Here is a 21,633-nt window from a genome sequence, read left to right on the forward strand (position 1 = left end):
TTTTTTTTTTTAAGTCCAGGTTTAATTATATTATTATATTATTATTTATTTTCACTTGGCTACTCAATCTCCATGTGTTCTGTGGTCCCACCTTATCATCTCTAGAAAAGGTACTGTTGCTGATGTAGGGGAGAGGGGCAGAGAAGGGATTCCTGTGTGCATTCTTTTTTTAAAATGTGATTTGGCACTTCAAACAAAAAGTTTTTTTTTCTTTTTCTTTTTTTTTTCTTTTTTTTTCCAGTTTTATGGTTATTACCTAAAATAGGTCTCTACAGAGTAAGAAAATGTTTCATTAACTTCTTTGGTGTTTCTAGTACAAAGAATAATTTGTTACTTGAACCACTGAAATATATATATATGTAGAATTTTAATGTATTTATGCTTTCTAATAGCAAAATCTTTTGAAGTTGAGCCTTTATGAGATGTTTTCCTGTGGAGTACTTCCATTTTCTGCTAGTGCCCTTCATCAGTGGGATTGATTTTTTATGACTGGCTGTATGAGGCAGTGTGGGGCAATTCCTGTTTCCTCTGGGATGTTTGCATTGAACCTGGTCTAAACACAAATACTGTACCAATTCTGCAGATTTCCCACTTCTCTGTCTTGATTTCTTTAAGTCAGCAAAATCCATGACTTCAATATGTATTCTAGAGCGGCCATTGATTTTTTTCAGTGCACCCTGAGTTGTTGAAAATAAAACAAAACAAACAAACAAAACAGACACGTATTGAGTACTCTTTTCTTGTATAAAGAGCACCCTGTGAAAGAAACACAAATTTCAAACAAATGCAAGTAGATTGGTGCTCAGATTGACGAGTATTCTTCCATAAAGTAAGTCACAATGTAGACTTCAATTTACAGGCTGGTATTAAAGGATCAGTGGCGTTCACAGGTACATGAAAACACTGCAGAGGTGTTAAGCCACCTAAATCCAGTGGCCACATTTTTAACATCGGCCACTTCCCTCTGCCGGGAAGAAGCTGGGATTTTGTGAGCTGCCATCTGAGACCTGCAGATGCCTTGCAGCAGGCAGGAGCTGTGAGCTTCACTGGAGACAGACTGTGCCATGCCGACTGTGTACCACTTCTGAAAAAAACAATTCCCCTTACCTCCACCCCAAATACATCTGCAAACTTCTGACCAATATTTTCTGACACTGACCAGAGCAGGGAACGGAGAGTACCTGCTATGTGCGACAGAATAGAGGTGTTTCCATTTTCTCCAAATCATACAGTCTACTTTAATTGCTTTCCTGTAATGATATAGTAATATGATGTTGGATTTGTATGAATAATTCAGGGCAGTAAAATGATAAAGTTATCAACAAAAGATGGCTTACGGTGATTATTTAATGCATTTCATAGATGTTTCAAAGACAAAAAGATACATCTGCAGGTGGAATGTGAAATACCACATTGAGAACGCATACAAATGTATTAACTCTATTACCGGGGTAGAGGAAAAATAAGAGTCAGCTGAAGATAGTGAATAAAACATTTTTATATTCCCCAAATGTATGCTCTCTTGTTCTACTAAATAATGAACAGAAGATCTTCTGAAAAATTCAGATAATCTCTTGTGCAATAGGTGCAGTTTATTTTATGAAAAGGCACGGGAAGATGTAAAGAAGATACAAGGAGTCTTTTCTACTAGGCTGGTTAGTAAATGTGGCACTGCGGATTTTATGTGTAGGCTACACATAACAGGGGTTGTTAGGGCTTTACCTTAGAAATAATTATCTGAATGCTTCTTTCTTTGTCACCCTCACTCCCTGAGCCCCCACGCATTGCATGGTGTGGGAATGCTCACCTGAGGGCAGGTTAAAAACAAAACATGAAATGTTGCAGCTCTGTTTTCAGGCTGGGGCAGCATTTTGTGCTGCCTCTCCTGCCAAAGTGAGCGCTGGAACCAAAGGAACTGAGGGAAACTCAACTCAGCTTTTCAGTGCAAAGCCTCCTGATGGTTTCAGCTGTGCCAACAAAATGTGAATGGTGGGGTGAGGAGAGCCCACCTTTTCACTTTTTCAGTAGTAAAGCTGGCTTGCATGCTTGTTCCCCAGCTTGGAGCGCAAGGTTGGGTACCTCCTTGGTACTAAGCAGGGTGGCTGTGGTCTGTGCTGCTCTTGTAAGCCAGCCACCATGAAAACAGGCAAAGCAAGCAAGGTGTTTTACCCAGCAAAGGATCCTCCTGCATGCTTAATCCCCATTTCTGCACCTTCTCCTCAAGAAAGGTGTTTTTCCTGTCCGGTGTGATATAAGCATTTGGGGAAGGGGAGAACATGTGGATGCACATTTGGAGAACTGCCTGAGGCTCCTGCCAGTTTGCATATTCAACTGCTTCTGCTGCAGAGACTCCAAGGACTAAGTTGGCTCCATCACAGCCCGGGCAGGAGGCAGTGTGTGCACAGCCAGCCTGCTCAGAGGGGCTTGAGAGTTTACAGCTTAGACCTTGAAGGCTGTCCAAAGACCACTGCTTGTCATCTGCCACAGAGAAAAAAGGCTGTAAAGGTGCAGGCTCTGAGTTATAGGGACAAGTCCTAAGTCCCTCTGAAGATCAGATCACAGTTTGCTTTCTGCAAATCATTTGTCCATGCAGTGAAATCCTCCATGTCCACTTGCACTTCTGCAGTGCAAGCACCACTGGACATCTGCCCCTGAAATAACCTTGAAGATTCCTCCTGTATCAAGTGAATCACCTTGTTAAATAAGACCCCCCCCCTTTTTTTTTTTTACATTCGTCCCCATTTAAAGACAAGTTAAAGAAAAATCTTTAGTGTTAGAGAAAAAAAAAAAGGATCTTGATTTAATTGTCTTGTCTCTTTTTTCCCCCATTCTATTACCCTTTACACTATTCATTTACTCTTTTACTATTAAAATAGCTATCTGATGGTGGCATTACTGAGTGAAGTGATACAGATATGCTAAGTGGAGTGTGACAGATGAATTCCATAATTTGAAAACCTGCTAGCTGTGAGGTAGCAAGCACTGCCTTTTTCTGGCTTTATTGACTATTAAAGCTCCATTTTGCAGTGCATACTGTTCCAATGACATGATTTTCCATGCAAAAAGTCTTGATTTTTTTTTTCCCTGAAACTAAAAGGCTTCCCTTCTGAGATCAGATGGACTATGTAATTTTGGGGTCATTTACTCAGCCCTGAGAAAATACTTTGTTTAGTTAATAAAATGGCTTTTCATCAGCTTTTTAGAATATATTTTTTATAGGTAAATTAAAACCTTGCTTATTAATTGCAAGGCACACAAGTGCTGTTGGCTTTCTCTCAGTGCACCCATGCCAAGGCTGTTGATGGCCAGGACGTGGCAAGGCAAAGGGAGAGATCCTGGGCTTGTACAAATCCATCTGGTCTGAGCGATCCTAATGGGAGGTCTGACCACAAATCCCTCTTAATTCCTTCCTGTGATTGCCTTCTGCTCTAATTGCTCTGTGGAGGGGTACAGCAGTTGTCCTCTCGATAAGCTGACAAACTTTTTAGATTGGAACAGCAAAGCGTTTTCTGTCAGAGGAGGCTTCCACGTAACGGGCTAGGAGTGCTCACAAACTCAGTGATCATCTCGATTTTGGCTCAGTTCAGTTCAGCAGCAAACAGCTGAGGAGTAACTTCATTAAACGTGTGCTGTGTGGCCAGGGACCGTTGCTTTGCCTAAATCCGTGCTTACTGTGGAGTGTGTTACTTTAAAGAGGGAAGGCTAGGACTTCATTATGCATTTATTCTTGTGGTAAAGATAATTGTATTTGTCTCTCATACAGCAACTCTCATAGCCTTTGATATAGATGAGTTAAACCTAACCCAGCCATTTGCTTTGCAAACAAAATCATACACATTCGTCTTTAAAAATCATCTCTCAAAATAGGCTTTTATTTTATATACGAATTTATTGTTAACAGAACTATGTGCTGAAAATGAAATACCAGATTTTTGATCCCAGTTACCCACTAAGCAATGGAAATAAATGTGCTGAGGCTAATAGAGATGCATGCAGATGTTTTCATGATAAAACAAACAAACAAACCCAAACCTTGTCTGACTGTTAACTTTGGATTGTCGGCCTTGTCCTTTGCTTTGTGGTGGCAGTGTGGTAACTTGGCTTAAGTCTGGGGGGAGTCCTCTCATACTGGCAAGTTTTTTAGGAGATGAGACCTCAGGTACAGTTTCTGATTGTCTACAGTTTGGGATCCTTGCATCCTTTTTCTGAGAAGTTTGCAAATCCACAAATTTAGGCCATGAACTAACTGAAGTGGATCAGAAAGCAGAGCTTTTATTCCTTGTGGATTTCTCATGTTGTACGTTTAGAGGGATATTCAGAGAGCTCAACCACAGGCATGCAAATCCACATTACAAGAAAAGAGTGTTTCTTTCCCAGGACAATTAAGAGAAGATGACCAGTTTAGAGGCTTTGATTTGCCTCCTATCCACTGACTATGTAGGAAGGGTGCAGCAAGCAGTATCCTGTGCTGGATGGTGTGAGCAGCAGGAATGTTTTATTCATTCCTAGGCTGAATGAGGGCTTTAAAAATAACTGAATTAAAAACTCTTTATCCCATAAAACGTTACTATCTTTTTTTTTTTAGGTTTTGAGAGATTTACTTTTTAACTGCTTTATCATGGCACTTTTACTCAAGGACACAAACATGCTGGTGTTATTCAATCTAAACCAAGTTCCTTCTGGCTGCTCCTGTTGCTCAGCCTCCAGGTCACCTGCCTTTGAGCCCCCTGAGGGCTCCAGTTTTTGGTAAGCTCCCTCTGGCCAAATGCCCAGTCCACATGAACGCACTCGCTATGATTTTCAAAATCCTGCCCAGATGGTCTTTGCCTGTGGAATAGTTACGATGCTCAATCTCCCATTTTCCTCAGGGGAGAAATACATAATTTAATTTGTGGGTTTTAGTAGTCTTACTAATGACTTTCTGCTTGTTCTGTTGTTGTAAGTAGCTACAGATGCTTTACTGGCACTTTTATATTGTCCCGTATTGTTGCTACCCGTTGTTCGATTTCAGGAGGGAGAGATGTAAACTGTACTTCAGCTTCTCTGGGACCAAGCTGACAGAGTTCCTGAAAATGAGGCACATGCTGCTGCTGAAGATTTTGCCTTCTTGCGTAGCATTTCTCAACAGACAGCTATAAAAAGTAGTTCCACATGAGAAACTATCAAACCTGAAAACTTTGTCTCATGAAGTCTAAAGATTATCAAGTACGAACCGACCAACTTTTGGCTCAGAACTTGCCCAGTAGTGACACACAGCACATTATTAAAGCAACCCCTAAATATTTTGCAGGGGAAGATGCCTGACTCCTTCTTTATCAGCATCTCAGCAGTGCTGACTTCAGACTTGGGCCTGAGGAGCCCAGTTTGTCTCCTGACCCCAGGGGCTGGCAGGTCTGTGCAGCATCCCGCTGGTGATATTCCCCTACAACACAGGATGCGCTGGGTTTGTCTGTAGGGTTCCAGGGGCCTCCTCTACTCTTTGTAAAAGAACCTCTCCCTTTGTTTAGGAGTGTTTTAAAAAGCTGTGGTGCACTAGTTAATCATGTAAGAACAAAAATGATAATGTCATCAGTGCACACTGGTAGGCTGTGCAAAAGGAAGATACAAGAATGCTGCTATTTTCCTCTTTGGACACAGATTCTTCTTTACCCCTGAGCACATCTCATATTATTCCAGTGCTACAGCTAGCTGAAAACAGAAATGTTTTCTGGGAGAAACTTTGAGAGAAACTTTTTTTTTTTTTTTTGGCCCTATTCATTAAATTTTTATTTTTATTCTGGCTGAAGAACTAAGTGTTTAATTTTAAATTGGTGTCAGTCTGCCAAGGAAGTCCTCTGAAAGAAATATTTTGAGGCTGAGCTTGTGGTTCCCTCCAGTTAGGTAGTCCCATGCTTAGCTTAACCTAATTCATACACCAGGGGTCAGTCTGCTTTGCTGTAAATGCTGTGAATTCACATGCTTATTAGAAACCCGAGGCCATTTTTTATTACTAAAACTGGATACACCAACAGTTCACCTTGAAGCTGGGAGCTCTGTACCAGCTAAATCTGCAAAGAAAAAAAAAAAAAGTGGACTGTGATCATGTTCCTTTACTAGTTATTTTCAGTGTCCATTCTTAGCTGTTGTGCTTTTGCATGCAAAATCAGCTTTTGGAGAACAGAATGAAACCCCCGGTTCCTTTTTATTGACAACAGCATCAGCAAAGCAGGTTCTTTATCTGTAAAGAGACTTGCAGGCACAGCCAGTTCCTCTCGGGGCTGACAGAGTGCCAAGAGCTCTGGCACAAAGACTGCTAAACCGGGTGGGCTCTCACACAGCATCTGCGGTGCTCGTACGTGGCTTGCTCTCCGTGGAAAGTCACAGCAGAAAGCAAACTGGAGCACGGTCTTTTGTACGGCAGCGGTGCCCGTGGTCGTCTGCAGCTCTGGAAAGAGAAAAAGGCAGAGGATGTGAGGGTGCAGCGGGGCTCTGTCACGCATGCACAGCGAGGAGCCCTCGTCGGCTCATCCCTGCCAGTCAGCGCGGTAGAAGCATCGCACCAGGATTATGTCTGGTACATCTGCAGCACTACATGGCTTGCCAACTGCCTGACAGCTTGAGGTGCTGGGCATACGGAAAAAGAGCTGATGGTCAGGAAAGGAAGAGCAAAGCTGTATTTCACCGCTTTTTAGACAGGGCAAAGGGCCACTTATTTAATAAAGTTGTACAGGGCACCTAGCAAGTGGGCTGAAGGGCGTGCGTCCTTCCAAATGTGGGCACTTTGGTCTCCTGTTGCAAGGTGGCAGAGGTGAGCCAGGGTTCCTGGAGAGCTTCCTTGCTGAAAACAAATTCTGTATCTCATCAGCTTGGAGAACTAACTGTAACTGCATCAGGCTCCACTATGCAGCTGTTGATTTTCCCTTTCCACTGGCAGATTTCTAGTCCTAGAGGATTGCAAATGTGATGCTAAATCCTCCCTCGTGTTCCCTTTACATACAGGCAGCATCTTCAGCCATTTAGAGTACTCCACACAGTGGGGTGTATTGTTTCTACCCAGGGGACGTATTTTAGAGCGTTTTTGAAGGTGTTTGTTTGAACTGAGTTGCCTTCTGCAGCAGGAAGGCCTGGCAAAGCACGCTGACAGCTTACAGGTAATCTGCCCGTGTTGTTTCCCAGGCTGTTAAATGCCACAGCTCTCCTTGTCACATCTGTCTGTATGACCCTGTCCCCAGAACGGTTACGGAAATTGCAAGAGTGCCTTATAGAGACAGTTGTCAGCCTAACAGCAGATTTGGCTATTTTTTCTTTTCCTTTTTTTTTTTTCTTTTTAAAGCAGAGATAATTCTGACAGCTGGATGTAACCACACGGTAGCTGTCCTGAAACTGCTTGCAAGCTGGTCCCAGCCGTTCCTGACTAGGAGCTGTTAAACTGAAACTCGGACTCCAGAGGTGTTGAGTGACACGCTGTTGTCCTAACGTGTCAAGCAACAAGTGCTGTACTTCTGGCAGCCCAAGCTCACATATCGGCTCCTGTCAAGGTTTTAAAGTCTGCTGTGGCAACCGTCTGCTTTAGCTTTGCTCCTCCTCAGAGCCAAAGTACTTACTGCTGAGTTGTCACACGCCAACTAATACAAACAGCAAGCCTCTCTCCTTCCTGATTTGCTAAAGGACGAGGGAAGTCTGTGCATCGTTAGCTTCACGCAAATTACTGCATTCTTCCCTGCCAACTTTGCTGTACAGGCAGCAATTTTGGGGGCTTTAAAATGCTTCTGTGCAAACATTGTTTGTGAAGAAAAGCGTGAATAAACAGGTATGTGTCAGCAACAGGAAAACAGGTGGAAAATGCTTTCTCACTATGAACACAGGTGTTTCACGAGAAGCCACAGAAGCATTTCTGGAGCTAACAGTACCGTTTGCACATGGAGCTTGAGTTTAAAGCCCTCTTCTTCTCAACTTCCACGTTCAACTTCCGAGCTCCAGGATGCTGTGTGGCTGAAGACCACTTCTTGGTGTCTGCATTTCTGTCTGGTGATTAGCAGTGGCACTGAGGGAGGCTTGGAGCCCATACAGGCAGGTCGCGGAGGAGCATTCAGCATTGTACCTTACGTAGGGGAGGCAGCTGTCTCAGCAGGCTTTATTTCAGGTTACGTGGTGGCCTCAGGTGCTGTGAAGATGGCAGGCTTGATGAGGTGGTAATCTTTAAAGGGCGATGCTGCCAAATTGCAGGCAATGCCTGGGCTGTTGTCACCTACTTCTGCTTCCAGCAGAACAGTCTGAACACTGCTTCCCATGCTGGACGGGGCCCTAGCCCTGCCAGGAAAGCGGTCTGATCTCAGGAGAAACATCTTTCTACATCTGATATGTGTGCAACAAGAAGAGCACTAAGCTGGGGGGCAGGTGCTGTAGCTGTGTAGGTAGAAGAGACTAAACAGGAGGAAAAAACAGAAAAAAAAAAACAGAGTTATTCAATTTGATGAGCATATTTGCCTTTGTTTTTTAATTTTGCTGCATTTTCCAACCTTTTCAAGCTTGAGAAAAACTGGCACTGGCACTGCTTGAATGAAATAAATAAAATCCTCTTTTGTTCGCTTGTCTAATTCCAAGTTTTCAGGAATTCTGTTGTTTCTCAGAATCCTCTTGCTTTGAGAGAAAAATGTCACAAGAATATTTTTTTTTTTTTTTAGTCAATGCATGTAAAAGTAAAGGACTGATCATTTTTCTTTTAGCTCAAGATTAATTTTCAGGCTGAGACTGAATATTAAAAATGTCATACTAAATGGCAACTTTTCTGAAAACTTGAAAATTTGTGAAAGAAGGAGGTTACACTGACAGATGTTTCAGAAACCCAATTAATGAAGCCCTGAAATGAAAAATACTAAGAACGATTTTGCTTCTTCTGTAAGAAGAAATAACACGTAACATTTCAAAAAGCAATAAAAGACCAATCACCCCAAGAACTTCAGATAAAAAGTAAGATTCTAAAACAGGAGCTAGGTTTCCTTTTGCCATTGTAAACCTTTTAACATATCTATGGATAGAAAAGTCTGAAAAAAAAATTGATTATGTTTTGTGCCAATTATTGAGGTTTCAGGATTTTTCTACATTCTACATTAGCAAACAAAACCTTTTGAATATTTTTTGTTGCTGAAATAATTCCTTTTGAATGCTGCAGGTGTTCTAGCCAAGGCTTTTCTTCTCTCTTACTGGTCAGAAATTATTAGAGAGACCAGATTGTTCGCACCATCAAAATCTTACCATCCGAATGAATAAATCTTTGGAATTGCTTCAGCATCAATGCAAACTGCATATTTGAACAACATTTTGTTTTCTTGAAACTATTCCAAGTAACTCCAACTTCACGCTGCACATAATGGCTTTACACAAAAGAAAGATGCATTTAATCTCAGCCGTAAGAGCCTGGATTTGCCAGTGCTGTACTGCTGCCATTTGTGGGAAATGGCTTTGCATTATTGTATTTCTTTTCATCATCCTTACTTAGTGGCTGATCAGCTTCTGATAATGTGGTTACTTGATCTTACCCTGTGAAATTACAATCCATTATCCAGTCAGGATGTGTTCTCCGAGGGGGATTTAAAAAATGCTGTCAGTAATATACTCAGTTGAAATTAAGTGAGGACACGAAGTAAGCTTACACTGCTGCAAAGTACAGGGTATCAGCACCTGTCCTACATTAATCCACTCAGTCTTCTCCATTTAGTCCGTGGTGTGGCACGATAGCTTGAAACTGCAACGAAATGCAGGGAAACTTGCTGTCCGTCCACGCTCTGAGGACTCACATCAACCTAGGTGCTGCTTTGTTGCTTGCTTTGCTGCTGGGGTGCAGGCTGGCAGGGAGCTCATCACAGCACTGAGTTACAGAAGTCAAAACCATTGGCTTTCCTTACGGGAGCAACTGCACATCACAGTGCCCAAAGCCTGCTGTGAGACCCTGAAATGAAGTCAAACATTTGGAAGTAAGTTTCTAACCTTTGATAACTGAGGTGCCTTTTTTTTTGTTTTAGGTATGTTGACAATGGAGGAAGGGAACATCACACCAGTATTAAGACCAAGGTACAGAAACACTTGTTGCCATTGAAAGGGCAAAGGCTGCTTCAGGAGATGCTAAGGGCTGTGGTGTAATGCTGTAGGGAACACACTGCAGGTAAAGGTCAGCACAATTTTACTCATAAGTATTTATTGAGCAAGCTTGGGTGACATTTCTTTATCTCCCCAGACTGCTTTCTAATCTTTGTCTCAAAGAAACTATTAGGACAAAGCACATTGTCAGCATAAAACTCAAAACATGAACAGTGCTGAATCCCCCAACTCCGACTGTCTGCTAAGTGCCAGGACCCAAGACCATACATACTTTTAAAAAAGCATCCTTGTTTTTAGACCATTAGAGGCCAAGTTCTCAAAACATTTGTCTGTTTCTAAGTGCTACACAGTGACCCAAGTGAAAAAGAGTAACAGAATGGATAAGTAAAAAAACTGATGGAGTATTTCACAGTCACATACTTCCAAAAACCTAGTATTTTGGGGAAAAGACCCTCTCATGATTCAAATAATGAATGAGTAACATCAGGAATATCAATATTTGCATTGATTTACTTGAACTACAAAAGAACTGAAAATCCTAAACTACACATGTGTAGATGTTGATGTAAATGAGTAATTTCCTATTTATTGTCAATAACATCAAGAGAACGATCTAGCAGGTCACCTACAATAAATCTTTTGGGCCTCTTCATCACCTGGAGCATCTCCTGAGGCTTCTCCATCGCTGCAGCCCAACAGCTGTCTTTTACAATAATATCCTGACTGCCATCGGATTTGAGCTCTGCATATTTTGGTAGGGAAGTAGGTGTGTGTTTGTGTGCGAGGGGCTGGGGGCGGACGTGTCACTTTGTACTTCTTGCAGATAGGATTCCCGTACCCGTCTGTTGGCTGTCCTTATTTCTCTCAGGTCTGTTGCGGATGTCTGTGGGGGACAAAGTGAGTGCCGGGTTTGGATTTGATTTATATTGCAGACTTGCTTGTAGCTGATACCACCCACATCAAAGTTTGAAGTCAGTTTTCAAAGCCAGAGTGGTAAAGCCAAGCCACTAGAGTGAGATTTTAAATAGGGAGCAAAACTCCATTGCTGTGGTTGTGAGTCATAAAAACTCCTCCTCCTGCTGGGCTGGGACAGCACTGGAGATCTTCAGGCCCTGATGGCAAGCTGGTCCCTGGGCTCTCCCTTCCCACAGCCTCTGAAGGATGCACTGTGAGCCGAGTGGCTTTTGGTCGTGTGATGTTTATGTTGTGCTGCTCACAGGGTCAGAAAGGTTGGCATCAGCTGCTGCAGAGCCCTGCCAGCTTAGCTGAAGGGGAGGAACGTGGGGATGTATCACTTTTGCCCCTCCCTAGCAATAAAACTAAGGTCTGGTTCAGACTTTAGAATTATTTAAAATAGCCTTAGGATTATTTTGTGTTCAAGAGGCAGTGCTACTGTGCTTTTCTTTCCCGTCCATTTCTTATTTGCTAAGAGATTTAGCTTCAAAATAGAAAATTTAAGTACCAAGTGGTTGTAGCGCTTCTTCTAAGTGTCTTTGCAGGTGTGCGTGTAGAATATTTTAAACTCAGTTTGAGGCTGCAAACATAGGCATGTGCAAGCACAGAAGTCCCAGAGCTTCTTCATGCAGGTTTTTCTTTTTTCTTCCTCCTCCCTCCCCCCCAAGCAATGCAGCCTTTAATTACATGAGAAAATGGCACTTGGGAATAATGGTATCAAATTTTCTGTACAATACACTGCAATCTTAGACCTTTGTTTCTAACAGCCAGGCTTAAATGTGTAAATTCCTACTCTGCTTCAGAGGCGCATTCTAGTTGTTACTAATGTGATATGAGTAACAGAATCAAAGTGATGTTTAAAAGCATTATCTCCCAAAATAATTCAGTGCACCGATTCCTAAACTCGCAGCCAGATGAAGCCAGGAGCCAGACAAACAAATTATCGTTACTGTTTTTACAAATGTTTTTTCAAATGTTCTTTTGCATCAGGTCCTTAAATCCCTCCTTGGACGGCTGAGCAGAAAGAGCCTGCACAGCTACCTTCCTACCTGGCTCTGAGCACATCAAGCTTGAGATGTGGAGCAGCCATAATGAGATCAAGCACAGTACCAGGCCTATGGGCTGCACGGCTGCCAAACGAAGGTGGTGAGGCCATGGGGCACCTGGACATAGCAGTTGGGATCTCCTTTAGAAAAGAGGACTTGCTGCTTGTTTGCGACACAGCTGCTCTCAGCATCTCCTTCCCCAGCAAAAGGAGTGGCAGAATCTCTAAAAACGAGGAACCAAGGTGCGTATGTGTGACCCTGGGACTCTGCTTCGAGCCGCGTGTACCTATAGCACCGAATACGTGGGTCTTTGGAGTCTGTGACTCGGGCGCATTGCTCATTTCCTTGGCATCATGAAGCCAGTGGGAAATGAATAACCTTGCTTCCACCAAGCATGCAGAGTGCACGAGATAACAAAGTGACGTGTGAGGGGCTGCTGACAAGCGCCTGGAGTGACAGAGATGGTCCTGTGCTGTTGACTTAACAGGAGACATTTTGCAGACCGAAAGGAGGTGATCGGTTCTCTGGGGAAGAAGGGGTACAAAACATGACCAAAGGTGACAAGGTACTTCTGAGGCACCTTCAGAACCCATCTGAGATCTCATGAGATCCCTTTGTGCCAGGCTGTCTACAAAGGCACAGCTCAAGGGAGCATCACAAGAGAAGGAACATGGTCTGAGAAGGGGACAGCAGAGAAACAGCAGCTCCCTAACCACACAGGACATCCAGTGTCCTAAACAGAAACTAAATGCCAAGTCCTAGCCCCTGCCCAACACTTTGTGACCCATTTTGTCATGGCCTGCACAGCCTGATGCTTGTTTAAGATGCTGTAGGAGAAGTATTGCAAAAAGCCAACTGCAGCTGTTGCTTGTGTTGTGAAAACATCAGCAGTTCAGTAAACCAGAAATAATGGCCCTGCCCCATCTGGAAAAAAAAAAAAAAGTGCCTTTCAGAGGGATGGCTTAACAAAGTGCCTGCCCATCTGCAAAATGGCTCATGTCAGGCAACTGCCAAGTGAGGAGAGGAGGTAGAGCCACAGTATGAGAGTTACGCCCATCTGCGTGGCCCCTTGAAAATATCGGCCCCTTATATGGCAGGAAATCGTGTGCGAGTTGAAGCTGTCAGAGATGATATAATTCTTGCTGAGTGCTCTTTGACTCCTCTCAGAGTCCCAGAATGAAGCTGAGGTCAGGGAGTCAGGGTCTGTTGGCTACTAGCCCTACCAGAGCTTTCAGAAGCTGCTGCACCAACAGCTCGTACCTATGTAATGCTGATCAGTAAATCTCACCGTTGGGCTGATTGCTGGCCCCTCTGCACGGAGACTCTGTCTCCAGCATTGAGGTCTGAGGCAAGGTACATCTACTGCACTGAAAGTGAAGATGTGCCTTTTGTCCAGTAATTACCATTTCCCTTCTGTGTGCACCTATACATAGAGCAGGCTGAATTACTTCACATCAAGCCAGGAAAACCAAACCCATTGATGACATGCAAGCAAATGCAGTACTTGGCACATCGATGGCAAAATATCCACTGCTTTTATGCACCTCTCTTTTAGAGCTTAGGTTAACGGTGGTAACTCTATCCCTGATTATTTTTGGTAGAGTAGCTCTCACACACCTTATATGCAAGTTTTATATTTGCCTTCAGTCAGTCCCCACTCACTGTGTATAGGAATGGTGCTACAGTCTACCCCTAGGTCCTTAATTTCATACAATGAAGAAAGGGCCAGTCATCTTCAGGGAAACCCTACTAGTTACTAAGTCCTTAGAGCTAAGGACTTGGCTCTCTAAAGATTCTTTTTAATCAAAATATTAAAATCGCATATCATTAGCTTAGATTGGAAAAAAATATATCTTTTTTTTTATATCATTTTCCTGGAATTGATTCATGTTCATGAAATCTTCATTGGTCAGTAATAAAATTCTGACCATTTAAATGTCTGCAGGAAATCAATTATTTTTTTTTCTCAGAAGTTGTCATTTTAAATAATGTTACAAATATACCCACAATAATGACTGCAACACCAATTCCTTATATGCACAGAAATCAGTCTTAATTATCAATATTGTTCTTTTTTGCTTTTCAGTTGAAATAAATTTAGAGATATACTAGTATCACAGAATCACAAAATCATCTAGCTTGGAAGAGACCTCCAATATTACAACTGACTGATTCATAGATTTTAAGGCTAAAAGGGGGTACTATGTCAGTCTGTGTCATCACTTGTTCAGCAATTTATACAGTTTCCTTATAGTAGTCTGTTGAATTAAGTGTACTTCACACTTCAGGACAATTTAGGACCTATGTGTTCTGTGATCTTACCTGTTTTTATTAAGGTCCTTACAGTCAGCCAATAACTTGTCATTCTCCACGCTCTGACCAATTTGTACCAAAATTTCTGCAAATTTGCTCAGCTTGCTATATTAGATCTACCAGGGTTGTGGTTCCTTTCACTCCTTTCATCTAGACTCAGAGACAGGCATACTTCTTTGATCACAACATAATCTTGTACAAGTCTAATGACAACGTTTTCTTTGGATGCTGATTTGTTTTCCTTCAGTGACAAAACTGATTTCAGTATAGCCAAAATTTCATCCTTATTGATACTGGGTAACTAGTATTCTATTTCTGCATTGCCATAATCAGCACTTTCCACTAACAGAGTCAACAAAGGCATTTCAAAGGCTGCACAACTGCATCAACAAAAAATAGGGCTTTTCTCAGACCTGAGCTACCCAAAAGTTTGCCATGTCATATGGACGTGTAGCATCTTAGTTGTAAGTTGGGGCCAGCCTATTTAGTCAGAACATCTGGCTAAAGAATCATAAATAAATTAGACTACTGCTTGGTGTTGCAATGCCCAGTGCTGTCACCACTGAACTCAAGCCTGCTCATGAGTTCAGCGCTTGCTAATTTGCTGTTTCTTTCTCATGTCTTTTCCATGTCTATATGCAGCACACAGGTTTCATGTATGCAGGCGGATCCTCCAGCACTTTAGCACATTTATAAATTGCATGTAGTATGGATTATTCCTTGATGCAGTAACAACTAGACTCATGCAAATGAAGATAAGCATATGTGACAATTTTTCCAGCAGAGAAGCTTCAGCTGGGAAATGGCCTTCCCTGGGGAGGATCCCCTCACTCTCTTTTTTAATTTCTGCAAAAACTTACCAATTATTTTTTCAGTTATTTCAAACGACTTCTTGCCATGTGCCGCTGGAAAAGATGTGGTGACCACTAAATTTTCTGCAATAGCAAAATCAAAGATAAAAGATTAGTTCTGATTCTACCCCCATCTCCCAGAGGGGGTGTAGTTGTGTAGTCCCCTTTATCTTGTTGAAGGTTTTTTTTTCCACTTAATTAAAATTCCTTGGTGTCATGAACCTATATGATTTTTGTGATAGTAGTTTTCCTGAGGTTTTGCCATATAGAAATGTATTCATAACTTACTCTATGCTTGTCTGTAGAAATCTGTGGTGGCCTTCTAACACTGTAATCCTAGGCAGCTCTGGGAAATTTAGGGAGAATCTCAGGATGCAAAAGTGCTGCTATTTATCATTAAATCATATAAAAAGCCCTAAAAGGAAAAATAAAGTTTAAACAAGACTTGGGAAAGCCCTTTCAGAGAATACATGTTGTTTTAATTAAATCCTTATTAATAACCATTAAGGCTTTTTTTTTTTTTTTTTTTTTCTGCAGACTTTCATTGTGAAAAGTAGTTGCAAGGAAAGAATAAAAAAATAGAAAAGCGATCAAAGCCCTGAATTAGTGTCTTTATGGTTATAATTTCCATTACTTCAGCTGAATTTCCCTGGTGGAGCTACGAGGAAACCTCTACGCTATTCAGTAACAGCCAGTTCACGTACTAAATACAAACAGGTACAAAATCCTCTCAATATTTGCAGGCAACCCCAACGTTTTGCTGATCAGCTCCTTGCATTTTGTTAGTGCAAGTGCTTGGGGCCTCCATGAGAAAGAGGGAAAATTTTCAGAATAGATGATTTCTGACATTGCTTTACAGCTACATATTATGGGTGTGCATACACACACAATATATATAATACACACACACACACATACCTATACATATGCCTATCTGTGGGCACTTTTAAACAGCTGTCTCAGTTGATAACAGTGCAATTTGCTGCACTCATTTCTGATTTCTCCAGGGCTCTGGAATTTCAGGGTCAGACTTCTCACATTAGGGAATAAATATGTGTTGTTTTAAATGATGGTTTAAATAAAAAGGAAAAAAAAAAAAAGCAGCAATACAGCACATCACAATAGTTGGTTAAATATAGACACGGATTACAGAGCCATTGTTTTCACTCCTGCTAAATAAGACAGTACTCTTAAAATGGAACGCCACTTGACCTTTCATGTCTCATCAGTCTGTGATTGTATTTAACTGATGCGGGGAGGAAACATTTTCCCCCTGGAACTGTCCCCTGTTGATATGACGGTCACTACTGCTGGGTCGCACAATGCTCAGAAGGCAGAAACTCGGTGCCCCCGAACACAAAAGGGATCCTGCAGCTCATGGAGGAACTTTGTCCATGTCCCACAATAACACACGCTCTTTTTTCAACTTTTCTCAGCTTGTGCTCTCTGCTGGCAATCTCAAATCACCACCAGTGCTCAAACATTCAAAAATTACTTACTTTGAAGTGGAAATCCTTGATGTGCAAAGCAAGAAGCAGATCTGCATTGTGGACAAGGTGAGTGTATTATTCCAGCATGCTGGGGATGTGCCTAGTACACGCAGTGCCACTTCAGGGATTCTGTTTTCTCTCTGCTGTGATCTTCTTCTGTAATGGAAACACTTTCATTCCTCCCTCTGGGAGATACTCAAAACTTCTGCTCAGTCACGATCCTTGTCTGTTTTCTTCTAGGATTTCTACAAATGAACCAACACTGATTTCTTTTAGATCAGACTGTGCTTTGGACTCAAAATATGTCCTTTGCATGTCTCTGAACGTAACACTTAGATTACACTGATGATTTCATAGCATGATACTTAAATGTCTGCTTCAGAATAGATATTAAAATGTAATACATTTGCAAAGCTTAGCATTTCTGTAATGTTATGGGTTCTTGCTGTATTTTCTATTTTTAAAAAAGTGACTTAGCTGAGTTTTTTTTTTTTTTTTTAATGTTGTGAATCATTAAAGATATAAACTACATTCAAATTGTCTAAGCAGAATGAGATGACTGGGTAGGAAAGAACTTTACAGCACAGTAAACAGCAGTTGAAAACATACCTCGTATTTACATTACAGTTTTGATTCATTGTCTCTCAGCAGAAGAGCTGGCCTCTTGCATACCACTGAAAATGGGAATCCTAAGCTGTTTAGATTGAAGGAATTTTCTGTAACACAGTAGAATTTTGAGACTTACTGTTGCAAAAAGAAAAAATAAAAAGTCCCTTATTCTCACTGGCAATAGCTGGAACTGGTGGATAAGTTTTACTTTCAATGTTTAATTCAATGGCTTTGAAACATTCAGGGTGGAATACTACCAGATTTCTAGTGCTCCTGGTCACTTAAAGGGTGTTTTTGCAACGTGTGCCTAGTTAAAGGCAAATGTCTGATTTGTTCATTCTTAAAAGGCCAACAATTTTTTGAGTTTTTTGAGTTTAGCTAAAGGGGCAACATGTACAAAATGATCAAACGACTATGATGATTGTCAGAACCAGTTCTAGTGACAGCATCTGTATTATTTGATTTAATGAGTAATATTTATACAATTATAAAAAAGGGCTGTCTAAACACTGTACTGAACGAGGCTTCAATCCATGAAAAGAGTGACCATTTTTCTTATCTTAAACTTTTGTATATTCTCATTAAAAATATATATACTAACAGAAACAGAATTAGGCCAAGAGTGACATTTCAGGAATCCTTACATTATGCATGGAAGATCTGCAGTCTGTTTTAATTCAGAATTCATAATGTCTATTTTTATTCAGAATTTTATGAGCCTGAGCATTTTCTGCACCTTTCCCAAACATAGACTCTGCCTCTGTAGCGGTGGCAAAAAGAGTTATGAGTGGTGATTGCAAATTACTCTCCAGATGGAGGTAAAATACACACAGAGGAGCAATAGCAACTGTAAGCTGAAAGCGTCTGCTCAGGAAGCTATGTTCAATTTACATGGCCACGGCCAGCCCTTCTGGGCATCGACCTAATTTATGGATGTATTTATTTATTTATTTAGGCACAGTACCCAAGGGACTGGTACAAACATAGTGTAAGGCAGAGATTTCCAAGACTGCCTAAAGAATTTGTATTTTGAATGCTGATTCACCTGGGTATCTAAGTCCCTTAATTTGCTATAATAAGCCCTTTCTAAGGCAACCCTGAAAGCAATGCAGTTGAGTTCCTTACTTCAGTGAATACTTGTTAGTACTGGTGAACCTCATTTCAGCTGATTATTAGAGCAATCAAGAGACCATTTCACTGGATTATGCATAATCTTCTGCTTAATTAAATACAACATTGATACAGACCCAACTTGACACTTCTAATGCCTCTTTTCTGTTTGTAAGATAATTATGATTAGCTTCATTTCTCAGGGTTGCATGTAATTAATTCTTCTCAGGATGTATAACAGGAGAGAATAGGAACCATATATTTTAAAATATGTATATTTATGCTCTTATTGAATATTGTTAGTAGTTTAGAATATTATGATTTAGCAAATGTATTTGTAATAGTCTCAGATTAATAAGTCTGAAAGAAACAACTAAGTTAAGAAGACCCCTTTCTTTCTCCACCTAATGGAAACAGGCAGTGATTAGATGATTAATGAACTGATTAAATACCAGCCAATGCTTCCAGAGATTTAGTTTCTACAAGACACTTGCATATTCATATGAATCCAGTTCAGATTAGTAGAAGCTCTGTAAAGTCTGGAAAGTGATGATACACCTAACTGGTTTTGGTATTTAGAAAGAAAAGTTGTCTTGTGCTCAGTGCAGTGTCAGGGATTTGGAAAAGGTGTGTTCAGCTGTGTGAGCTTAAGCAATCAGTTGACATGAGAAGGCTCTGGATCAGGCATAAGTAACTGTGAATTAATTCTCCAGCTGTAAAATGATAATAACATCATCTCCTTTGGCTTTCTTACCCACCTTACACTTTGGGGAAGGATCAGCCATGTAATATAATTGAGCTGAGTGGTTAGTCTAAGGTCCTGATTGTCTTGAAGATTGGCTTAAAGGCACAGAATAAATACATATTAGACTGGTTTTAAAGCATGTAAGGCACATTCACTTCATACTGCAGGCTTTTCCAGAGTCAGGAAAGCCAGCAAAAATACTAAAAGAAAGCAGTAGAAGAGGAAAGCCCAGATATTTTATCACATAGTCATTCCCTCCAGGAGCTGGGTCTTGAATACCTAATCCTGCAAAAACTGAAGTAAATTCACTGTCAAGTCTTTCTGCACTTGTGTGCTTGTACATAAAATTCTTTTTAAAACTAGCATTAGTTTAATATTGTCAACCTGCTCTGGTGACTTTCTCTGCAATGGATATAACATTATGCATTTAGTTTGGCGCAGATGAACTTTTCTGATGAGTTACTGAAATAATTTAAATGAGAAACAAAACCAACGTAAGATATTTTTCCCCAGATTTGCTCTTGGTACTAAAATGAATTCTGAGGTGAGAAGTCATGGAGAAGAGGCTTCAGACTTTGGGGGTATGGAGAGACGTGAGGAAACACAAATCTGTTTCAATTTTTTTCCCCCCAGTTATTCTTCAAAATGTACCCAAACTACTTCTGGCAGAGAGCAGGCACTGGCAGTATGCAGACAGAAAGGGCTACCTTTGGGAGATGGAAAGAGGACTCATGAAGATGTAGGAAAAGCTAATTTAAACCTGAGCTAACAGGCCCATCCATCTGTCCTTAAAAGTTAAATGCTCAGAGCAATTACCCTAGGACCAGACTCGTGAGCAAAAGTTATCTGCACACTTACAGGATTGCAGCAGTGGCACGCAAAGCACTGAGGTTTCAAGGGTGCACATGAGCAGCCCCGTGCACTCCACGCTGCCTGTGAAACAGCAGGAATCCAGGAGCGTGGGTCCATTTCGTTAACAGTCACAGCTCTTCCTTCCGTCCCGCTCCTCAGGTGGCAGGTCTCTCTTGAAGAAATTCCCATCTGTCTGTAAAGAACAAGAGGGCGTGTATTTAGAGTTGATGAATATTTTTGTTTGAAATATTTTCAATGAAAACCAGTTTGTGTAAGGATTCTGGCTCCCATTTTTACTTCCAAAAAGTTAAGAAAACTACAGAGCATGAAAAATTCACAAAGTCCTAAAAATAAAAGAAAATAATTCTTTTTGCTGTATTTTTAAACAAATAACCCACATTTTTCATCGCCAGCCACAACTTATGAAAGATACATAGCTACTCAAAAACTGTTTTACTTGTACATTATTCCAAGAGCCTGAAGTAGGTTAGTTTTAAGGTTATCGATGTGCAGTGATTTGATTTATAAATTCCGTTAAGGCAACTTGTAACTGTTTCTGTTATAGCATTCATTGGATAATATTTTTTTCTTCAAATTAACTTGTAGTAAAATGTATTTTCCTTCAAATGTAGTGCAATGTAATTAATTTTGCATGAGTTGCTTTTAAGGCAGAAAATGTTGCACAATATTGTTTTACAGAATAAATCACCTTTGGGGAAACCAGCAGAGAAAGCTTTTTCCCCATCAAAAGTCTTGGAGCTCAGTAGTTTTGTGCTTCCCGATTTTGCCAACTAAGCTATAAGTGGAGGTGCAAGCTCAGGTTTTGTCAGCTGCACAGTGGCACTCCTTTCAAAAAAAAAAAAAAAAAAAAAAGTTCTCAAGGCCTACAGAAGAGAACTTGCTTCCTAAGATGTGCAGGAAGGAGTCTCTTGTCTTGGTGTACTGCAGAGATTATAGGGTAGATTCGTTCTCCACTGTTCCTTGCACTGGTCTCCATGCATCCTGTGCCTTCCCCCACTGGAATCTCCTCAGGTACTTCCATATTTGATTTCTTTATATATTTCAAGCACAACACTGTCACCTCTTGCAATTTTGCCACAACTCACTCTTATTTATTTTTTAAGTCACCATCTCTTGCAACCATGGAAATGCCAAAATACTTTATTTAGATTTTAGGTACACTTCACCTCTCTATTCTGACTACTGGACACCCAGAAAACTGAAAGTGAATAAAAAGAACTCATGATTTACTTCTATTTTTCTTCTGTTTCATGATTCATAAATTCACAACTCAGATGGCAGACTCTGGAAAGCTGAGTTACTGGTAGGAAATGTTTGTGGTTAACAGTATATACTATAGGAGCATTTAACTGTGAGCATAGAGCACCTGCCGTGCAATGTCTGCAGTAAAAGTGATGTGAGCATTGTTATTTTTCTTAAATTAAAGGATCTCTGTGTAGGGTCTGTCCCTTTTTTACACATTTTTGTTGCACCCAAGCATAATACAAGCCTGTGCATCAATCCATCCATTTATATACACAACTTCTTGCTGTTAAATATAACACAGTGTGTAGAATCACAGGATG

General features: G+C 40.9%; 1 protein-coding gene and 1 long non-coding RNA gene across 11 annotated transcripts in view; one reads left to right on the top strand and one right to left on the bottom strand.

The window, feature by feature from the left end:
* The first annotated feature begins 16,563 nt into the window (after positions 1 to 16,563).
* TECRL (trans-2,3-enoyl-CoA reductase like) overlaps positions 16,564 to 21,633 on the top strand; it is a 60,151-nt gene continuing 55,081 nt past the window's right edge. Inside the window, exon 1 of the mRNA XM_068681631.1 lies at positions 16,564 to 16,797. Within this exon, the coding sequence (XP_068537732.1) occupies positions 16,564 to 16,797 (234 nt within the window). The remainder of the gene's footprint in view (positions 16,798 to 21,633) is intronic.
* Positions 16,749 to 21,633, bottom strand: part of LOC137856343 (uncharacterized) — a 47,820-nt gene continuing 42,935 nt past the window's right edge. For 2 of the 10 annotated variants that reach the window (XR_011096376.1, XR_011096375.1), the window contains exons 3-4: positions 17,341 to 20,240; positions 16,764 to 16,976 (exon numbers count right to left, since the gene is read on the bottom strand). This is a non-coding gene — a long non-coding RNA (uncharacterized lncRNA). Of the gene's footprint in view, positions 16,977 to 17,340; positions 20,241 to 20,756; positions 20,918 to 21,633 lie in introns of those variants that run through there. The other 8 variants (XR_011096379.1, XR_011096383.1, XR_011096377.1 and 5 more) reach the window with 8 other exon arrangements.

Source organism: Anas acuta, chromosome 4 (genome assembly GCF_963932015.1).
Source record: "Anas acuta chromosome 4, bAnaAcu1.1, whole genome shotgun sequence".
Classification (NCBI taxonomy): domain Eukaryota; kingdom Metazoa; phylum Chordata; class Aves; order Anseriformes; family Anatidae; genus Anas; species Anas acuta.